This window comes from Drosophila albomicans, chromosome 2R (assembly GCF_009650485.2).
Source record: "Drosophila albomicans strain 15112-1751.03 chromosome 2R, ASM965048v2, whole genome shotgun sequence".
Classification (NCBI taxonomy): Eukaryota; Metazoa; Arthropoda; class Insecta; order Diptera; family Drosophilidae; genus Drosophila; species Drosophila albomicans.
In genome coordinates this window covers 13687852-13705787 of record NC_047631.2, presented here as the reverse complement: position 1 = coordinate 13705787, position 17936 = coordinate 13687852, and the positions used below count along the sequence as shown (strand labels likewise).

Sequence of the window (17936 nt, the reverse complement as noted above, 5' to 3'; positions counted from 1 at the left end):
AAGTGTATCAAGAGTACGAAAATCTAAAACTTATAAAACACATATTAATTTCAAGATGATGTGATATAATAAGAGGATAAAATCGTATAGTTTTAAAACTAAAAATCTTCTTAAAATATCACAAAAGTATTACATTATATTTTTAATTGTTTTTCTTTTCTACTATTTATTTATTATTTTATTAACGCATTCAGTAATTATAATTAATAATTATATATTATGTGTTATATGTAACATATGTTCATCACTCTATTTAGAAATAGCTACGAAGGACAACGCTCTCCTTAGACTATAGTGAAAAATGATACGCGACAGCTCTACTAAATGAGCTATGAACAAAAACTCTTAAAGCTAGAAAAATTATTATGAATAACAGAATTTTGAAACCTAAATCTAGTAGTCTTATTTTAAGAATTGGAAATTTTTTAGAGCTGTAACATAAGCGATAAAAGGTAATTAAGTATTCATTGCTTATTATTATTATTATATCTTTCTTAAATAATAATAATATATAATATTAATTAGGCATTTAAAAATGTAATTAAAAGGTGTAGTAAAAAATCTAAAATATACGTCTATTATAACTTTTAGCTGTCGCAATTAAGGTTAACTAACAGATTAATAAATTATCTGAGTAATTGAGTAATAAATCAATAAGTTGGATTTACAAAAGTATAGCTCGTATTAAGAGCCGAACATTTTTTTATTTATTTATAATTAAAATAAAGGTCTTCAATTACTTTTTGAATATATACATACGACTCTTTAAATATAAGTTTAAAAAATTTTACTTTCCTTTTTATTGTAAGCAGCTATAAATATTTTCTGTTGTAAAAATTTGGAAACTTCATAGTCTCATCAATTTAAAATAAATACTTAACTTGGGACCTTAAGCTGAATTTTGATTTTTCTAAAGTTATCAATTAAAAAATGTATTGTTTTGTGTTTTTTAAATTTGATATTCATAGAAACAAATAATAATATTCCATACATGCATAAAATATTTGTACAAATACTTAAATTAAGTGGGAAAAACTCAACCAAAATAATGTAAATTAAATGTGTGTGCACTATTGTTGCTATGATTTATTGTGCGCCCTAAAATGGCATTTACTGTTATCTCTATGCCAGACACCCGCACACCTTTACACGCTCCCGCACTCCCACACATACACACACACATTTATCGTACGCACATTTGCATGGAGAAAATCACGGACAAATTGCCAGAGAGCGCAATAATTGCATTGTAGGCTTAATAGCATTTTGCAATCAAATAAATTGCAGATAAAATGATAATTTATCGACAGTTGCCGGGCAGACAAAAACCATTTTGCCAAAAGTAGAATTACACAACGTGGGAAGCAGCGGGGGGAAAATCGAGAAGAATCGGAAATGCCGACAGCCAACAAATAATGCGATACTTTATTTGCGAGCTGTGAAAGGACAACAAAGGATAACAAGACGTTCTTTTAATTAACCAGGCGAGAGCTCGAGTTACAGCAGCAAAGTGTTAAAAGAACAGCAAGCCAAAGACACAATCACAGACACAGATACAGATACAGCTACATAATGCAGATAAAGATACAGATACGAAGTGCAGTTGGCATTGCAGATACACAAACTGTGCGTGGCCTGTGTGACACTCTTGATACGAATCACATTAGCAAGATTTGCATCGGGATTACGCAGATTGCGGCAGAAGAAGAAGGTGCTAGAGAGGCTCTCACCTCGAGCCTAAGCCTCGAGTGCATTGTGACAATTGTCACAAATCAAGAGCACGAGAACGAGGGCAAGACATAGTGAGATCTAGGCCAATCTGGGCCAATCTCGGCACTCGAAACTCAACAACAAAGGTAAGCAGATTTGTGCTAATATGACGGCATCCGTGTGACAAAGGATATCAGATCCTTCTCTCTCGAAAAAGAGAGAGACTGAGCGGCACCTGAGCCAAGCCGTGTGAACGGAGATCCTTACAAAGCACTTCAAGTGCTATTTGTTTAAATTATGTAAATCTGCGCAAATCCAACGGGGCGGGTCGTGAATTGTTTTAGCCACGTTGTTAGCCATGCTGGACACGCTGGCGTGTGCCGATCATCGGACTGCATAGACAAAGCGACGTGCGCTTTAATTGCTAAACACAGTCCAACAGTCTCAGCGGCTAAGCAGCCTGAATTAGTGCAGCACTCTCGGCATTTTCGCCTCAAATTCTGGGAATGCCATAATCACAGTTGCTGAATAACCGCAAGCATACACGCATACACACACACACATAAAAATGTTGCGCACTCCCGACAATTACTTAGCTCCCACCCTCCGCGCAGATGGACGTGGAGACAACCAAAATAGATGGGCACGTAATTAGCCTCGAAATTACAGTGGAAAAGTGGAAAGTGTAAAAAGCCTGGAAATGAGCGCATTGGGAGCATCCACTAAAGCTGCGAAAGAGAGAGAGAGAGAGATAGCATGAGTGTGGTTTCGCCGCCATTTTGGGAATTGTGTCTAATTGTGGCAAATGGCGCAATGGAGCTGGCGAAACTTAGAAATGTCAACGATCATCGAGTGTAGACTTCTGCACAGTAGTGTTTTGCCAACATGTTGCTTACAGCTTCTGGCCAAATAATCCATTGTAGGCAACACAGAGAAAAGCGGCAAAAGTATGAAGATCAAGTACGACAGGCCGTCTGGCATTGTTTCTCAAAGAATGTGCAGTAGTCGCTACTGTTGCCACCGCACAAACCAAAGAAAAGCAAAACTCTCCATTATTTTACGCATTGTGATTCGCATTGTGCATTATGCTCAAGAGTGTGTGTGTATGTGCTGAGCCTGAGCCGCTTTTGGGCATTACTAGATTAAGAAAAGCAAAACAAAGCATGAATGCATGTTCGCATACACACATTCATATGTTTTATAGCTCATTACCATTGTGCGGCGTGCGGAGTGCGTGATAAATATTTTGCTACACTTTCCATTATCTTTGGTCCAGAAAATAGGACTTTGTTTACACACACGTACATTCATACACACATGCTGCAAAAACAGTTATCTGTTTGCTGATCTGTGCATCTTAAAACACGCGGCAAACACTTTGAAAACGATACAAAACGAACGCATTGCTCATTTATATATAGATTTTCAATATGGCAGCATTTAAATTAACCAACGGTTGAAAGTTTTTCGTCGCAGCTGCCAACCTACTAAAAATAGCTTTTACCCAGTGTGACCGTTAAAAGCATATTATAAACTTTATCTGGTATTATTCAAGCAATTTTTGGAAAGCAGTTTGCGGTCACTCAGCTTCTTGTCATTTGTTTTGTTTTTGTATTGTCACTTTTTAGTTGTTGTATTGCCGGTTTCGTTGCCACTTATCGTTCGCCAGGGGTTAACGACTTGGTGCAAAGCGGTTATAAATTTTGTGTAAAATCTAAGATACAAATTGAAAATAGTAACCAAAAATAAAACATGTCATTCATTGGACGTTCACTGCTACGCAATGTAAGTGCTGCACCTTGGCTGCAATCCAAATAATACAAAAACATTCCACTGTGATTACGTAATTTGAGAAAAATGCAATTTGCATTTTAATTTCAGGCATCGCTGCTAAGCAAAGGCATTGCTGCTCAACACAAGCAGGCCGCACGTCTGCTGCATCAGAGTAAGTAGACCTAAGGATTGGGAAGGTAAATGACCAATTATTATTTCACATCTCTCTCTCGCTCTTGCTTCCTCAGCTGCTCCCCTTTGCGCAGTGCGCGTTCAACAGCCGGCGCCTGATTTCAAAGGTCTCGCTGTGGTCGGCAACGATTTCCAGGAGATCAAACTAGAGGACTACAGAGGCAAATATCTGGTGCTCTTCTTCTACCCCCTGGACTTGTAAGCATCGCGCAGAATCACTTGAAATACTAAACTAAACAGTATTTTCTCTTTGCAGCACTTTTGTGTGTCCAACTGAAATTGTTGCATTTAGCGAACGCATTAAGGAGTTCCAGGATATCAATGCTGAGGTTGTGGGCGTCTCGGTTGATTCGCACTTCAGCCATCTCACCTGGTGCAATGTAGATCGCAAAAACGGAGGCGTTGGAAAACTTAAGTATCCCCTGCTTTCCGATTTGACCAAGAAGATATCTGCCGATTATGATGTGCTCCTCGATAAGGAGGGCATCTCGTTGCGCGGTACATTCATCATTGATCCCAAGGGCATTTTGCGTCAGTACTCGATCAATGATTTGCCCGTCGGTCGCTCCGTGGATGAGGTCCTGCGTTTGATCAAGGCCTTCCAGTTCGTCGAGGAGCACGGCGAAGTGTGCCCGGCTAACTGGAATCCAAAGACAAACCCGGCCACCATTAAGCCCGATGTGGACGAGTCCAAGCAATACTTCAGCAAACACGGCTGAACAGCATCCACAACCAATCACATTCTTCAATAAAGACACACAAAAATAAAAAAATCCTAAAAGCAATTTAAGATGGTGTCAATCCTTTAATGAAGCGTAAAATACAAATTACATAGTTATATAGTATGTTATAGATCCGATCTGATTTGTAAATCAAAGGTCAAAGACTGCAAATTCAATTAATTAATTGTGTGTGAAGCATGCTAAAGTTGCGATGCGCGTGTGCATCATCAATTAGATGGCGGCGGCGGTGGTGGCGGCTGCGCCAAGCTTATTGAAGGTGGTGGCGGTGCACACGGCGGAGGTGGCGGCGGCGCATATCCGCCTCCCCAACCAGGATAACCACCAGCCCATGGAGGCATCGGTGGTGCACTTGTACCCGGTGGCGGCGGTATCAGAGGCGGCAATGTGCCCGGTATAGGCGGATTCATGGGCTCCGAGGCCGGCGGCGGTGGCTGTGGTGCACTCATCCAAGGCATCAGCGGCGGTGGCATCGGAGGCGGTGCTTGACCCACTGGCGGAGCTGGCACATATGGCGCCATGCCAGCCATTCCATGATCCATGCCACCCATGCTAGGATCCATGCCCATGTGATGCTCAGGCGGTGGCGCACCCCAACCTCCACCTCCCATGTCACGTTGATGATCCCGCGACGTGGAGTTGGGCGGCGATTGTATGGCTTGCATTTGCGTGGGCTTCTTGTCGAAGATGCTGTAGCTGGCACGATGCAATTGAGGTGCAGCTGGTGCCTCGGGTTTAGGCGCCGATGGCGGCGGTCCCTCACCCAATTCGGCCATCAAACTCATGTACTCCTCATCGATCTTGGCCTGCGAATCCTCGCAAGCCATGCCTGGTGCCCCGGAACCTGGACGCTTGTTGCGACAATCTTTAGTCAAATGGCCAGTGCCGCCGCACGAGGTGCATACAATGGTGTTGGTGATGATCGGTTTGTCGGGGCACTGCCACGACTTGTGATCCGTGGAGCCGCAGGTGCAGCGCTGTATGTCATTCTCGCGCAATGTGCCATTGAGCTGGGCCAGCTCACGCAACTGCATGCGACGCAAATCATTGTGACCCTCGGGCACCTCGATGCCCTGACGTATAACGTCTTTTATCTTGTCCACTGCCTTGCGCACCGCCTCGGGATTGGGCGCAGTGATAAAGGCATGCAGCGGCTCATCTTCACCGGGCAACGGTTGGCCATCCTTGCGACCCACTTTGCCCTCCTTGACAGAGCCTTTGCCGCGTATGATAATCTTGGCGCCGGTGTCTTTTTCCATGGCCTTCAACGTGTTGCCGCGTGGTCCAATCAACAGTCCCACAAAATTGATATCTGGATGCTGTTCTTGTGGTATCAAAACCTTATCGCTGACGCGAGTCACAGGTGGCCTAAAAATGGTATAAAGTATTAGTTTAAATTGAGGACCTAGCTTGTTGATATTTCAGCTTACTTGTAATCAGCTGGCGGCTTGAACTCGGGATTAACGGCCTGCATCTTGACAATCAACTGATGACGCTGTTCCTCCAGGCGTTTGCGATAGCGAAACTCGCGTGTGTTCAACCGCTTGCCATCAGAGCTATAGATTGGTTCCGGAGATGGAGACCTGTGAATAAGCAAAAGAAAAAACCGAAAAAGAATGGCTATTGAAATGGACAATTCAAAGGAAGCTCGATGAGAACATAATCAAAAATTGTCTAGACTTAATATTTGTAATTACTACATTAGCGTATATCGTAAAATGTACAATATCATATTTATATAAATCTATGTATATGTCCTGTAATTTGCAAATTATCATTTGATTAATCAACAATCATCATCAGCAGTGGCAAAGTACTATATATTGATTAGATTAAATTAAATTTGCTGGTGAATTGAGAAAAGAAGAATTTTGATTAATTCGTTTGATCGATTTTGTTGCTGCTGCATCTACACATACGATTATATTTCTATATCTCTGGAATGTTGTATATGGGTAATGTATTATTAGTTTTGTTTCAGGCAGGTCTGTTGTTGCTCTCGAGCACACCCTTCTGTAAAAGTTGTATAGATTAACTCTGTAAAACTGTAAAATGTGCAATTATTTTTCTTTTTATTTTTTTTTGTTTCTTTAGGGAACTGGACGCTCGTTCTTTCACGGCTTTGAGGAAGAGAAGAAATTGACATCATTATAATGTAAACAAAAAAATCGGATTAGGATTAGGATATTGCATTAATATGCCAGACGTCGCGCTTACACTTCTTGTGGGAGTCAATCTAAAACGTTGTCTGTCAAATCAAATTAATCGATTAATTATGCTGGCAAAGCAAAAAATATACGGTTAGTTTAGTTTAAAGATATCCCAACAAATTGCCCCTCTTTTACCGACCAGTGTGTGTGAAATGAAATAGGAGTGTGTGATTGTGTATATAACCTTTAACCCATCCTACACCCAGCAAAGTATTTCAATTTGCATAGTTATTATAGTTATTAAAAAAAAAATCATTCACAAGCATTGCCATCAACAGCATCAAGTTGAAATTTCGACAAGACTTTTTCAAAAATGAAAAGAATTGAATATAATTAAGATACAACTAAAAAGAACATTCCATTAACTGATGATGGTTCAACACCATGTGAATGTAAGATTACAAATAAGGAAATGAAAATGACTTCATTTTGTGCATAACATGCTGCATTTTAAAACCTGTACAAATGCGATTAATCATCAGGAGTCAGGAGCTTGCTGATCATCTCTCCGCCACTCGAAGATCCGCTTCTGCTGATGCCCCAATTTTAGATTATATTGTTTTAGTTTTTGCTGCTGTGGTTCTTGTGTGAGAATAAACAGTTTTCAAACCTTTCTTCCGGTGTCTGTGTGATGCCCAAATCGCCAGTGCGCAGCTTACGGCTGATCTCCTCGATTTGAAATTGAACTGCAATTACAAGGAGTTAAAGAAAAAAGAAAGAAAATCGAGCGTAACCTCGACATTAGTATATGTAAAAATGCTAATTTTTGTAGGAGAGAGAAAAAAAGAAAGTTATATATGTTGGATTTGGTTCATTGGTTGCTATATCAATAACTTGTGGATTTGGGGGGAGACCGAAACGTATTTTCTCTACAACATTTGTGTATTTTCCGTTTTACGACTGCGACAGACGACGATGCCTAAACTAACTGAAAATTTGTGAGCATTACAATTAAATAGATGTTACATTAGTTTTGTTGATCGATTGCATTTGTTTGTTTTAGTTATTAGATTTGGGTTGATTACATTAGTATTTTCATGTATTTCTCATTTTGTGGGGCAATAAGATAAGGTTATAATCTTATTAACTAGCCGTTTGGAACTCGTGTCGCTTATTTGTGTCACACGCCGGAATCCCTTCAAAAAGAGAACGAGAGATTATTATAGTTTGCTCAGTGCAATTTGTTGTTTGTTTTACTCGTTTGGTATCGTTTACTCGCAACGTCCGGCCGTCTGACTTGGGACTTCTAAAATGTGTTGGATAACACGGTTACGCTTACTGTGATCTCCCCGTGACTATTTTGTGGCTGTGTACTGTTTTCTTTTTGTTTTTTGCTCATTAGTTGATGTCATTTGACTTAAGAGCTAAACTTACGCAACTAACTTAGTTTAATGCTAACTACAATTGAACAAGGATTATAACCAAGTTACCTAAGTAGGCCTCCTGCTGTGCCGGATCCAGTGTCGATGGCAAAATTGTCGGCATACCCGGTATAAATGTCTTGTCCTTTTCGGTGCCGCCCCAGCGTGATTTCCTCTTGCGCTTACGTTCCGCAGCACTATCCACTGCAAAAAGTCAATTATGAAATCAAATTGAATTGAAATTAATCTCGTAATCTATGTGAAATACTTACGTGAATTCTCCGAAAGTCCATTGCTCATTGAATCATTGCTATTCTGACTGCTAAACATGGCAGCAAAACTCTTGTTGCCACTCACATTGTTCATCAGTTCATGAATGGTCTGCGAGAGATCAAAGCGTCCTCCAATTCCAGCACTCTCTTCTCTTATGGTATCCAGCTGCGGTTGCTGCTGGTGCCGCTCAAATAGAGAAGGGATTCGAGAGTCCTGTTCATGAAGTGAATTGCGATTGTTGGACGTGTCAAAGGGATTCACATATGTGCGTTCCCGGCTACTGCGCTCCCGACTGCTACGTTCCCGACTATTCCGACTTGACTCATGACTGCGTTCGTTGCGACGCCGATCATAGCCGCGGCTACTCGAGCGCCTCCTGCGACTGCGATCGTAATCATCGCGACTGCTGCCACCGCCGCGTGAACTGCTGCGCCTTGAGCGTGAATCGCGATCGCGATCTCGTCGACTACGATCGCGATCCCTGCTGCGTGAGCGTTTCTTGCGCCTATCGTAGTCATCGTGATTGCGCGAACGACTGCGATGCGAGCGTGAGTCACGATCGCGCTCCCGGTCACGATCTCTATCACGTTCGCGACTATCGCGCCGCCTACTATCGCGATCCTTGCTGCTGCGATCACGGTCTCTGCAAATAACCAAAATCGTTCATAACCAGCGATTACTTGTGACACACATTTACAATTCACATACCTGCGTTTTTTCTCTCGCTCTCTGTCCTTATCCTTGTCTCTGCCACGATCTCTGGATCGCGAACGTTCTTTATCTCCACCCCGGCTGCGGTAATCATCATTGCCCCCACCATTGGATTCCTTATCCTTCCCTGACCCGGTTGACACCGGTAAGTGCAACAAATCTGGTGGCGTTGCACTCATTGCACTGCTATATTACAATCAATATTGTAAGTTTCAAGATACGAAAGTTGTGTCCACTAGTTCTTATGTAGATTTTACATAAAAATTAAATATTTGACTTCTTCACACGCACACACGCACGCACTCACACAATGGAGAAGTATTTTCTTCAATTGCAGGCAGTTTGATGTACGTGGCAATTATTGTTTGTTTTTCACAAGCTTCATATGCAAATTAGTATTGCCTTACGTCTAATTGCAACATTGCATGCTTTTATTAATTATTTTCAATATTTTTCACTATTACACTATAACCAAATTGTAGACGTTTGTCGGTTTTCGGCGAAAAATTTACACATATGAACAGGGATGATATTACAACTAGGGTTGTAAAATACATATCGATAAGAAAAATATATTGACGATGAATTTTTGTGCAATGCTCGAGTTCAAGCAAGCATATCGATGAGGAGCACTAATCGTTTACTAATATTATAAGACAGTTATGCTTTTAATTAATTAAACTATATACAATTAAATATATTTAAGTTATTTCATAATTAAGTAAATACGCGCACAATATAAAAAATGAAAGAATTCATATATTTATTCATATCGAAATCGATTATTTTAATTTATCGGTGTAAACGTTATCGATACTAAGAGCGCACGTGTATTGCATTTGTTTTCATTTTGTGCTCCATGCATTTCTCACTCGACGGCAGACAAAATGGGATTCAAGACTAAAAAGTCCAACGCTGATGCGGTATACTCCAAGAAATCTGTAAAGAGCTCCAATCCATTTGACTCGGCAACAGCTCAAAATGCTAAACGTGTAAATCCATTCGATGTGCACGTAAATAAAGAGAAATTCAAAATCTTGGGCCGCATTTGCAAGCATGATCGTGGTATGCCAGGTGTTTCCCGGGCCAAGGCTTTGCAGAAAAGAACGCAGACTCTGGGCAAGCAATATGCGGTCAAGGACAAGTCCAACAAATTTGTGGATCATCGCATTGGCAAGCATTTGAGTGGAGATCAACTCACCGAGTCTGTGATGAATGCGCGCTTTTTGTCCGAGAAACTGTCACAGATTCGCGCGTCGAACAAGGCGGAAAAATTCAATCTAAACGACGATGAGCTGCTAACGCATCGTGGACAGACGCTCGAGGAGATTGAACAGTACAGAGATGAACGTTCCGATGATGAGGACGAGGAGAACGACCGTCTGGATGGTGAGCATTAGTTACCATTATCCAATTACTAAGTTAAACCTTAAAATTTCTGATTTTAGCCGAGTTCACGTCAGCGGCGCATTTCGGCGGCGATGGGGACAAGCCACAGGATCGTCAGACAGCCATTGAAGAAATGATCAGTGAGCAGAAGCGACGTAAAAATGAAATAGCCAAGGACAAAGATGAAGTCTATGACCTGACCGAGAAACTAGACGCCAACTACAAACAGTTGCTGGGGCTCGTCAACACCGCCACAGAGGATGAGCAGCGCGAGAAGCCACCACCAGATGCCTACGACAAGCTGCTGAAAGAGATGATCTTTGAACCGCGTGGTAGCGTCACCGACAAGTTAATTAAACCCGAAGAGCTGGCCAAACAGGAAGCGGCACGTCTTGAAAAGCTGGAGAACGAGCGTTTGCGTCGTATGAAAGCCGACGGCGAGGAACAGGAGACAAATGTGCAAGTCCCACATCGTTCCGCAGATGATTTGGATGATGGTTATTTTGTTGCGGGCGAGGAAGATGACGATGATACGCTAGCCTATGATTTGGAAGGCAATCTGGGCACACATCTCAGTCAAAAGAAGCAGGCAGATGAGAACGGAGCTGACGACACTGAAGATGATGATGATGATGAAGGCGAAGAGGAGGAGGAGGAGGAAGAAAGCGACTCTGAGGTTGACAACATGAGCGATCTAAAAGTGTCGGAAAGCGAAAGCGAAGACGAGCAAGCAGCGGCACCGCAAGCAAATAAACCGAAAGCCAAAACACCAAAAGCGCAACCGGTAGCGTCCATGGACACCAGCATACCATTCACTATCAAAATGCCCAAGACATACGAGGACTTCACCCAGCTTCTCTCCAAATATACGGCAACCCAACAGGCAACTGTTGTGGAGCGCATAATCAAGTGCAATGATCCCAAGCTCGATGGCGTGAATCGTGAGCATGTTGTCAAGCTGTTTGCCTTTTTGCTGCAGTACATCAAGGACATGTTTGAGGATGCTAGTGAGCAGGATATTGTGTCACATTTCCAGTTAGTCTCACTACTGATGCCACATCTCTATGATCTGTCCCATCTCAATCCTGAACGCATGTCCAACACGTTGTTAGATGTTCTGAAAGAAAAGTACGGCGACTATCGTAAGAATCAAAAGGTTTATCCATCGCTGGAAACGCTCATCTACTTTAAGATCGTCTCGAATCTGTATTCCACCTCGGACTTCCATCATCCTGTCGCCACGCCTACCTACATCTTCATGCAACACATTCTATCCCGGGCTAGAGTTCGCACTCGCCAAGACATTGCCATGGGACTGTTTATTGTCAGCATTGCCTTGGAGTTTGGCGCCAGTTCGAAGCGTTTGTTGCCAGGAGTCTTTAATTTTCTGCAGGGGCGTCGTTCACATGGCGATACCTAAGAAGCAAGGACAAGATCAGCTGGAAATTGTGCCGCCCTTTGAGCGTGATGGACCCTTCAGTAAACTGTTAGCTATTTCAGCCAGCAAGACGAGCAAAGCGCTTCCGACACAACAAATGCAGGCGGCTGATCTTGTGACGCACACGATCACCGAAGAGTTTAAAGTACGTGCCTTAGACACTGCATTGCGTCTGATCAAACACTGCATGGAGCAGCTGGTTGGCGAACACGTTGGAGCCGGCTGTCTGGCAACGCCTTTCCTGGCGCTTTTTGAGCGACTATCGCTCGAGCCATACGCAGAGCATGTGCATCAACATTATGCCGAGGCCAAGGAGGCGCTGGAGCGACTTGCGACGCAGAAAATGAAGCCGTTGGCGCCACCTGATAGAAAACCGAAAGCCTTGCGTTTGCTGGAGCCACGCTTCGAGGTCGTCTACGATGACAAACGGCGACCCAAGATGTCGAAGCAAAAGGAGGAGCGTGCCAAGCTGCTGCACAAGATCAAGCGTGAGAAGAAGGGCGCCATACGTGAAATACGTCGCGACACGGCCTTTGTGCAAGACCTCAAACTCAAGCAGCAGCTGGAAAGGTAAGCGAAGTTAGCTTTTGTTGTAAATATATTCTTACATTTGACTCTTTTCATTACAGCGACAAGGAGCGGCATGAGAAGGTCAAGCGCATCTACCAGGAGGCATCCATGCAGCAGGGCGAGCTCAATGAGCTGGCGCGCGCCAAGAAGCGCAAGAAATTCTAGACGCAAATGTGTTTTTGAACTCAAGTTGATAAGTGTAATTATTAATATTATTATAAAGCAAACGTATGTGTACATATATATATAGATTGTCTGTGTCTATGTCGGCTTGCTGGAAATCTCGCGACAGCGCAACGTTGCCGCTTCCACCGCACCGGCAACCGCCGCCCGAAAGCCTGCGATAATCAACTGTCAATTAAAAATGCAATACAATCGACGTCATTCACTTACCCGATTGCTCAAGGTGTTTTAGAGCCGCTGCTGTTGAACCAGCTGGACTTGTGACATTATCTTTCAGCTGCCCCGGATGCGTGTTGCACTCACGCACCATATGCCCGGATCCAAGCACTGTTTGTGCTGCCAGACGATACGCCATATCCCTGGGCATTCCCATGCGCACAGCGCCATCAGCCAAGGCTTCGATCATAACAAAAACATAGGCAGGACCACTGCCACTTAGCGCTGTAACAATATCCAACTGGGATTCATCGACCTGCTCGCAGGTGCCAACGGCTTCGAGTAAGCGCTTTGTGATCTGAGCATCTGCATCATTGGCCAGCTTACCGCGCACAAACACCGAACAGCCGGAGCAGACAAGCGCAGGAGTATTTGGCATAACGCGTATAACTCGCGAGTCGGCGGATAAGCTAGACTCCAATGTTTTCAATGTGATTCCCATGGCCACCGAGAGGAAGAGCTTATTGGCGCTAAGGTCTTTGATCTCGGAGAGAACTTGAGGCACCACTTGGGGCTTGACGGAGATGAAAACTATCTTCGATTGTTCCACAACGGGTGCATTCTCCACGAGCGTTTCAATGCCCAGTCCTTGGAACGATTGCTGTGATATCTTGTCAGCGGGATGAACGCTGGCAATAACGCCGCTGGGTTTCGTTAGCCCTGCTGCAATAAAGCCTTTGGCCAGCGCCTTGGCCATGTTGCCACCGCCAAGGAATCCAATTTTTCCAATAGCAGCCATTTTTATATTGTTTTGAAGAGCGACTGCACTTTACACCGTCGGAGTAGCAACTGTTTTGTCAGCCAATCCCCATCGGCAAATAAACCAAATGCTTTTTGATAAGCAATCTAGACGCAGTCGTCATTCCCGTGCTCACCCTTCTATGGTTCAATGTGTAGCAACAACAAACTCAGTCGGCCGCAATATACGCGCTTATCATTTGTGTGTATTATGATTGACTCTTATCAGTTGAAAATAGACGAAAACGCCCTGACCAGACAGCACAATAAGTGCATTGCCCGCCTGTCTAGCAGTGCCCATTGCCCAGCGGCTAAATAATTGTTTATTTGCAATATTTCGACAACGGACAACGGTTGCATCGGCCACATGATTGTATTGTTGAATTACTGCATTGTAACGTAATTTTTTTCAATTGTTTTGAATTTTGAAATTTTGCTACGAGTTGGCAGCACAAAAAGTAACAGCAGGGAATTATGACAAATCAGCTGGGTTCTCTTGTTGAACACTGTTTTCGAGTGTGACCTTTAACGTTGAAATTCATTGTCTATAAATCTTTTATACACTTTTTCAATTTATTGTAATGCGATTTTATAAATAATTTGAAATACAATTTTAAAGAATATTTCAATACAATACAATGAAACTTTAAAAATGGTGTAGCTTTCTGTATTGAATAGTATAAATCCCATAGCCAGCTTGCGGTCACATTGTTTTTTGGTACGACCCACAACACTAAAAGCTTAGAACTACGTCGAGAGAAATTTTTTAACACCAATACGATTTGCAAATTTTACGCACTTGAAATTCATTTATACACGAAATACTTTCAACTTGAACAATAGAGATAGTGCTCGTGGGTTAATTACTAAGCAGCAGCAGCTAAAACAATAGGCGAGGCGATAGCAACAACAAAAGAGTGCAAAGTCGAATGCAACTGGCATCATCAATTAACTGTGTTTGTGTTGTTGTTTTCTTCATAAATTTGCTGTTGTTGTGACCTAGCCGTAAATTGCACTTACGATAGCCGCCGCCGACGTCGCCGCAGCAGCAACAACTACAAGGAAACACAATTTTCGAGGTTGGTGAGCTAAACAAACGACACACATACAGATAAACACAGTCAACAGACACCTGCACCCACACTGCCAAAATGAAGCGTAAACATTAATCCGCAATAGTTTGATTTTAATTGGCTTGCGCTGAACTCCTCTTCAACATTGAAAATGACGTCCTACTCACACACCCACTCGATCTAATGCAATTGGCCACGTGTGTGTTTTCTTTTTTGCACTTCCATTCGTCCCCCACACACACAGACAAACAGACATGTTATCAGTATTTAGCACAATCAGTGTGCGTTTGTGATAAATCAAATAATATTTATAACTCTTTTGGTTTTGTTGTCTTACAGTTCTCGTTCAAGCAACTGGCTAACGATCTAAAATTATTTAGCATTTCAACATAATCATTACCATCATCGTTAGTAATGTCGTCGTCAACGGCGTCCGCATCCGGCGCCCGCAAACAACCCACAGCGGTGTCGCGCATGAAACAGGATTACATGCGTCTCAAGCGTGATCCTTTGCCCTACATCACTGCCGAACCGCTGCCCAACAACATCCTCGAGTGGCACTATTGCGTCAAGGGTCCCGAAGATTCGCCATACTATGGTGGCTACTATCATGGCACACTTTTGTTTCCCCGCGAGTTCCCCTTTAAGCCGCCATCGATCTACATGTTGACACCGAATGGACGCTTCAAAATCAACACGCGACTGTGCTTGAGCATTTCAGGTAATGCCTAATTAAAGATAATCTCATGTCAAGCGTTTACTAATTGCATTTTGCTTTTAGACTTTCATCCAGATACGTGGAATCCCACTTGGTGCGTTGGCACAATACTCACGGGCTTACTCAGTTTTATGGTAATGTGATGCAATATTGCGGATTCATTATTGTATAATTAAATGGCTATTTGGATTTTGAAATTACAGCTGGAGAGCACGCCGACATTGGGCTCAATTGAGTCGTCGAATTATGACAAGCAAGTATTTGCACAGAAATCGCTTGCATTTAATCTACGCAACACGAACTTCTGCGAACTCTTTCCGGACATTGTCAGCGAAATCAAGCAGCGTCTACAAGGCACCCAAGCAGGAAGCTCTTCTTCATCCTCCTCCTCAGCCGCCTCCGCTTCCAAGTCTAGTTCAAGTGGCGCCGCAACAAAACGCACCAAAGGCAACAGCAGCACAACAGATGCCACAGACAGTCCACAAACGAGTGCCAGCAATGGGGAACAATCAACAATGCCAACGGATGCCTGCGATGCCAATGGATCTGTCGCGTTGGGCGCTGCAGCAGCTGGCGTGGATTTGGGAGGAGGTGTTGCTGGGCCAGCAGCGCTTAAGAATTGTGCACGAAATTCCTATTTAAATTGGCAGTCGATCTATTCGAACCTGGTGATTGTAATCTGTTTTGCAATATTTGCACTCATTGTTAATTACGTGATCAAGAACCTGAATCAGGAATAGAATTTAATTGTAAGCAATCAAGTACAGTACTACATACATACATACACATATATAGCCCTATATATATTTATATTTATATAATGTATATGAATATGTATATGCGTATATGTTTATTTTAAATAGTTTATACATACTATACATATATTGTACAATTAGTCTCTTTCCCGCTGTCGTCGTCGAAAACATTTCAAATGCACACGAGTCATGTCCTTTCATCCTCTTAGGTGAGCTCAATCAGCAATAAACAAAAACAAAGCTTGAAAAGTATTTGCTTCATCCCCCGAGACCTCGATTGAAGTTATATGTCTGATCTGATGACCAATCAACATTATTGGCAAGAGCAACGCAAAAAGAATATTCAATTTCAATTTACTCGTAAAATAAATTGTTTTGTTATGTATTCATTAATATTATATTCTAGCATAGTGATACTGAAGATAAAACAGAATATTGCAAAACGATCTGAATATGTTTGTAAATTAATAAAAAGTGCTACCTTCATACATATACTATATCTGCAACTACTCAAAAGAGAATCTTTTCAAATTCTTGGAGGAAAACCGTTACATTTTCAAGGACTTTGAATATTAGCAATATTAGTTTTTTTTTTTTGATAGGCTGTAAGGTGTACCAAGTCTGCTACTTTTGTTGATCACTTTTAGATGATGAAATATAACTACTTTTCATGAAATTAAAAACAAGATAACCATTGAAAACATTTAAATGTATTCGAAAACTGTACAGTTTGAGCATCACTAAAATCAAACCGTGGAAAGTCTTATACAAGTCGTATATAAGACCACAGTGTGACCAAAGAGATGGATAAACTTAAATTTCTTATGCATGTATCTTTATAGTAAAAACTGCATTCAAATAATGAAATGATTATTAATAAATAAATTATGTTTTTTAGTAAATTTTATAAATTTTTGTTAACTGCTTTATAATATACATTTTATTTCATAACTATGTTTCGGCAAGCAAAACGCGTATATTGGCAACTAGCACATTCTGCAGCAATCACTCTTCGGTCACACTGCAGCTCTCTTTGTTTACGTGTTGCAATTTATTTTTATTTTAAATTTTTAATTTGAAAGCAATTACAATTGATAACTGGGAAATTATGACTAACTTACAGCGTTGGCTCTTCTATGCAACGCTCTTTGCTGTGCCTTACTTGGCCTTGGTGCTGGGCACAGTGCAAACGCCGCTTACATCAAAATATTTGTTACACATTCAGCTGCTGCCGGTGCTACTTTTGGTTCTATTTGGTGTAAGTAATAAACTAATTAGTTAATATCAATATCTAACGCCTGTTCTTGTGTAGGTTTATTCCGTGTTTACTGTGCTGTATCGTACGTTTACGTTCAACGATTGCCCAGAGGCAGCCAAAGAACTGCAGGCGGAGATTTTGGAGGCTCGCAAAGATTTGATAGCCAAGGGATTTAAGTTTCGAGACTGAGAGAAGCCAAGCCGCACCTGCCACTTGACAGGCAACTTGGGAGATAAAATGTGCATGTACATAAATTGAAGCGTATACATACATATGTGTTAACTTTTAATTCCATAATATAAAAAATGAAAACCACAAAAACACCTGAGATTTGTTTTCTTGTTACATTTACATGCTAAGTTAATTAAGAGCAAGCAAACCCTTTAAGTGCAAAGTGACTCAATGTGTTTGGTTATAATAAACAAACAACAATAGAATGGCTTCTCTCTTAAACTTCTCTCATCACATTTGCATGATACTCTCTTCATAACGATCTGTGCACTGGAATATGCATGTGTGTCAGATCGAGCTAAGTCTGAATTACGTATGCAGCGGCAGCGCCCGTCGCTCTCTTTCAATAGCGCGCTCAGACTGGAAAGCGGTTGGAGCTACTGCTGCGGCTGCCGCT

At 42.0% G+C, this 17936-nt stretch overlaps 6 protein-coding genes across 8 annotated transcripts; 4 read left to right on the top strand and 2 right to left on the bottom strand.

The window, feature by feature from the left end:
• The first annotated feature begins 3327 nt into the window (after positions 1-3327).
• On the top strand, positions 3328-4460 carry LOC117574185 (peroxiredoxin-2). Its single transcript, XM_034257877.2, has 4 exons — positions 3328-3495; positions 3592-3655; positions 3732-3873; positions 3932-4460. Exons 1-4 carry the CDS (start codon positions 3463-3465, stop codon positions 4392-4394), a joined length of 702 nt encoding a protein of 233 aa, XP_034113768.1. The 5' UTR covers positions 3328-3462; the 3' UTR covers positions 4395-4460.
• Positions 4461-4526: 66 nt separating this feature from the next.
• On the bottom strand, positions 4527-9482 carry LOC117574184 (splicing factor 1). Of its 2 annotated transcripts, XM_034257876.2 has the most exons (6): positions 8968-9482; positions 8259-8902; positions 8056-8190; positions 7236-7311; positions 5846-5998; positions 4527-5783 (listed from the first exon to the last, which is right to left on the bottom strand). In XM_034257876.2, the coding sequence occupies exons 1-6, from the start codon at positions 9147-9149 to the stop codon at positions 4625-4627; spliced, it is 2349 nt and encodes a 782-aa protein (XP_034113767.2). In that variant the 5' UTR covers positions 9150-9482; the 3' UTR covers positions 4527-4624. The 2 variants fall into 2 exon arrangements, with proteins under 2 accessions (XP_034113767.2, XP_051862467.1); XM_052006507.1 differs by lacking the exons at positions 7236-7311; positions 8259-8902; positions 8968-9482.
• Positions 9483-9818: 336 nt separating this feature from the next.
• On the top strand, positions 9819-12746 carry LOC117573976 (nucleolar protein 14 homolog). Its single transcript, XM_034257519.2, is given in 4 exon segments — positions 9819-10359; positions 10419-11752; positions 11754-12367; positions 12427-12746. Coding segments are annotated over 4 exon segments (2556 nt in total). The 5' UTR covers positions 9819-9857; the 3' UTR covers positions 12533-12746.
• Positions 12540-13937, bottom strand: LOC117573978 (pyrroline-5-carboxylate reductase 3). Its single transcript, XM_034257524.2, has 2 exons — positions 12761-13937; positions 12540-12705 (listed from the first exon to the last, which is right to left on the bottom strand). The coding sequence occupies exons 1-2, from the start codon at positions 13503-13505 to the stop codon at positions 12629-12631; spliced, it is 822 nt and encodes a 273-aa protein (XP_034113415.1). The 5' UTR covers positions 13506-13937; the 3' UTR covers positions 12540-12628.
• Positions 13938-14232: 295 nt separating this feature from the next.
• On the top strand, positions 14233-16526 carry LOC117573977 (ubiquitin-conjugating enzyme E2 J2). 2 transcript variants are annotated; one of them, XM_052006443.1, is made up of 5 exons: positions 14233-14583; positions 14917-15298; positions 15359-15429; positions 15499-16044; positions 16260-16526. In XM_052006443.1, exons 2-4 carry the CDS (start codon positions 14992-14994, stop codon positions 16033-16035), a joined length of 915 nt encoding a protein of 304 aa, XP_051862403.1. In that variant the 5' UTR covers positions 14233-14583; positions 14917-14991; the 3' UTR covers positions 16036-16044; positions 16260-16526. The 2 variants fall into 2 exon arrangements, with proteins under 2 accessions (XP_051862403.1, XP_034113412.2); XM_034257521.2 differs by having other exon boundaries at positions 14234-14583; positions 16192-16526.
• A 518-nt stretch (positions 16527-17044) lies between these two features.
• LOC117574772 (dolichol-phosphate mannosyltransferase subunit 3) lies at positions 17045-17629 on the top strand. Its single transcript, XM_034258720.2, has 2 exons — positions 17045-17308; positions 17363-17629. The coding sequence occupies exons 1-2, from the start codon at positions 17159-17161 to the stop codon at positions 17495-17497; spliced, it is 285 nt and encodes a 94-aa protein (XP_034114611.1). The 5' UTR covers positions 17045-17158; the 3' UTR covers positions 17498-17629.
• Positions 17630-17936: the final 307 nt, after the last annotated feature.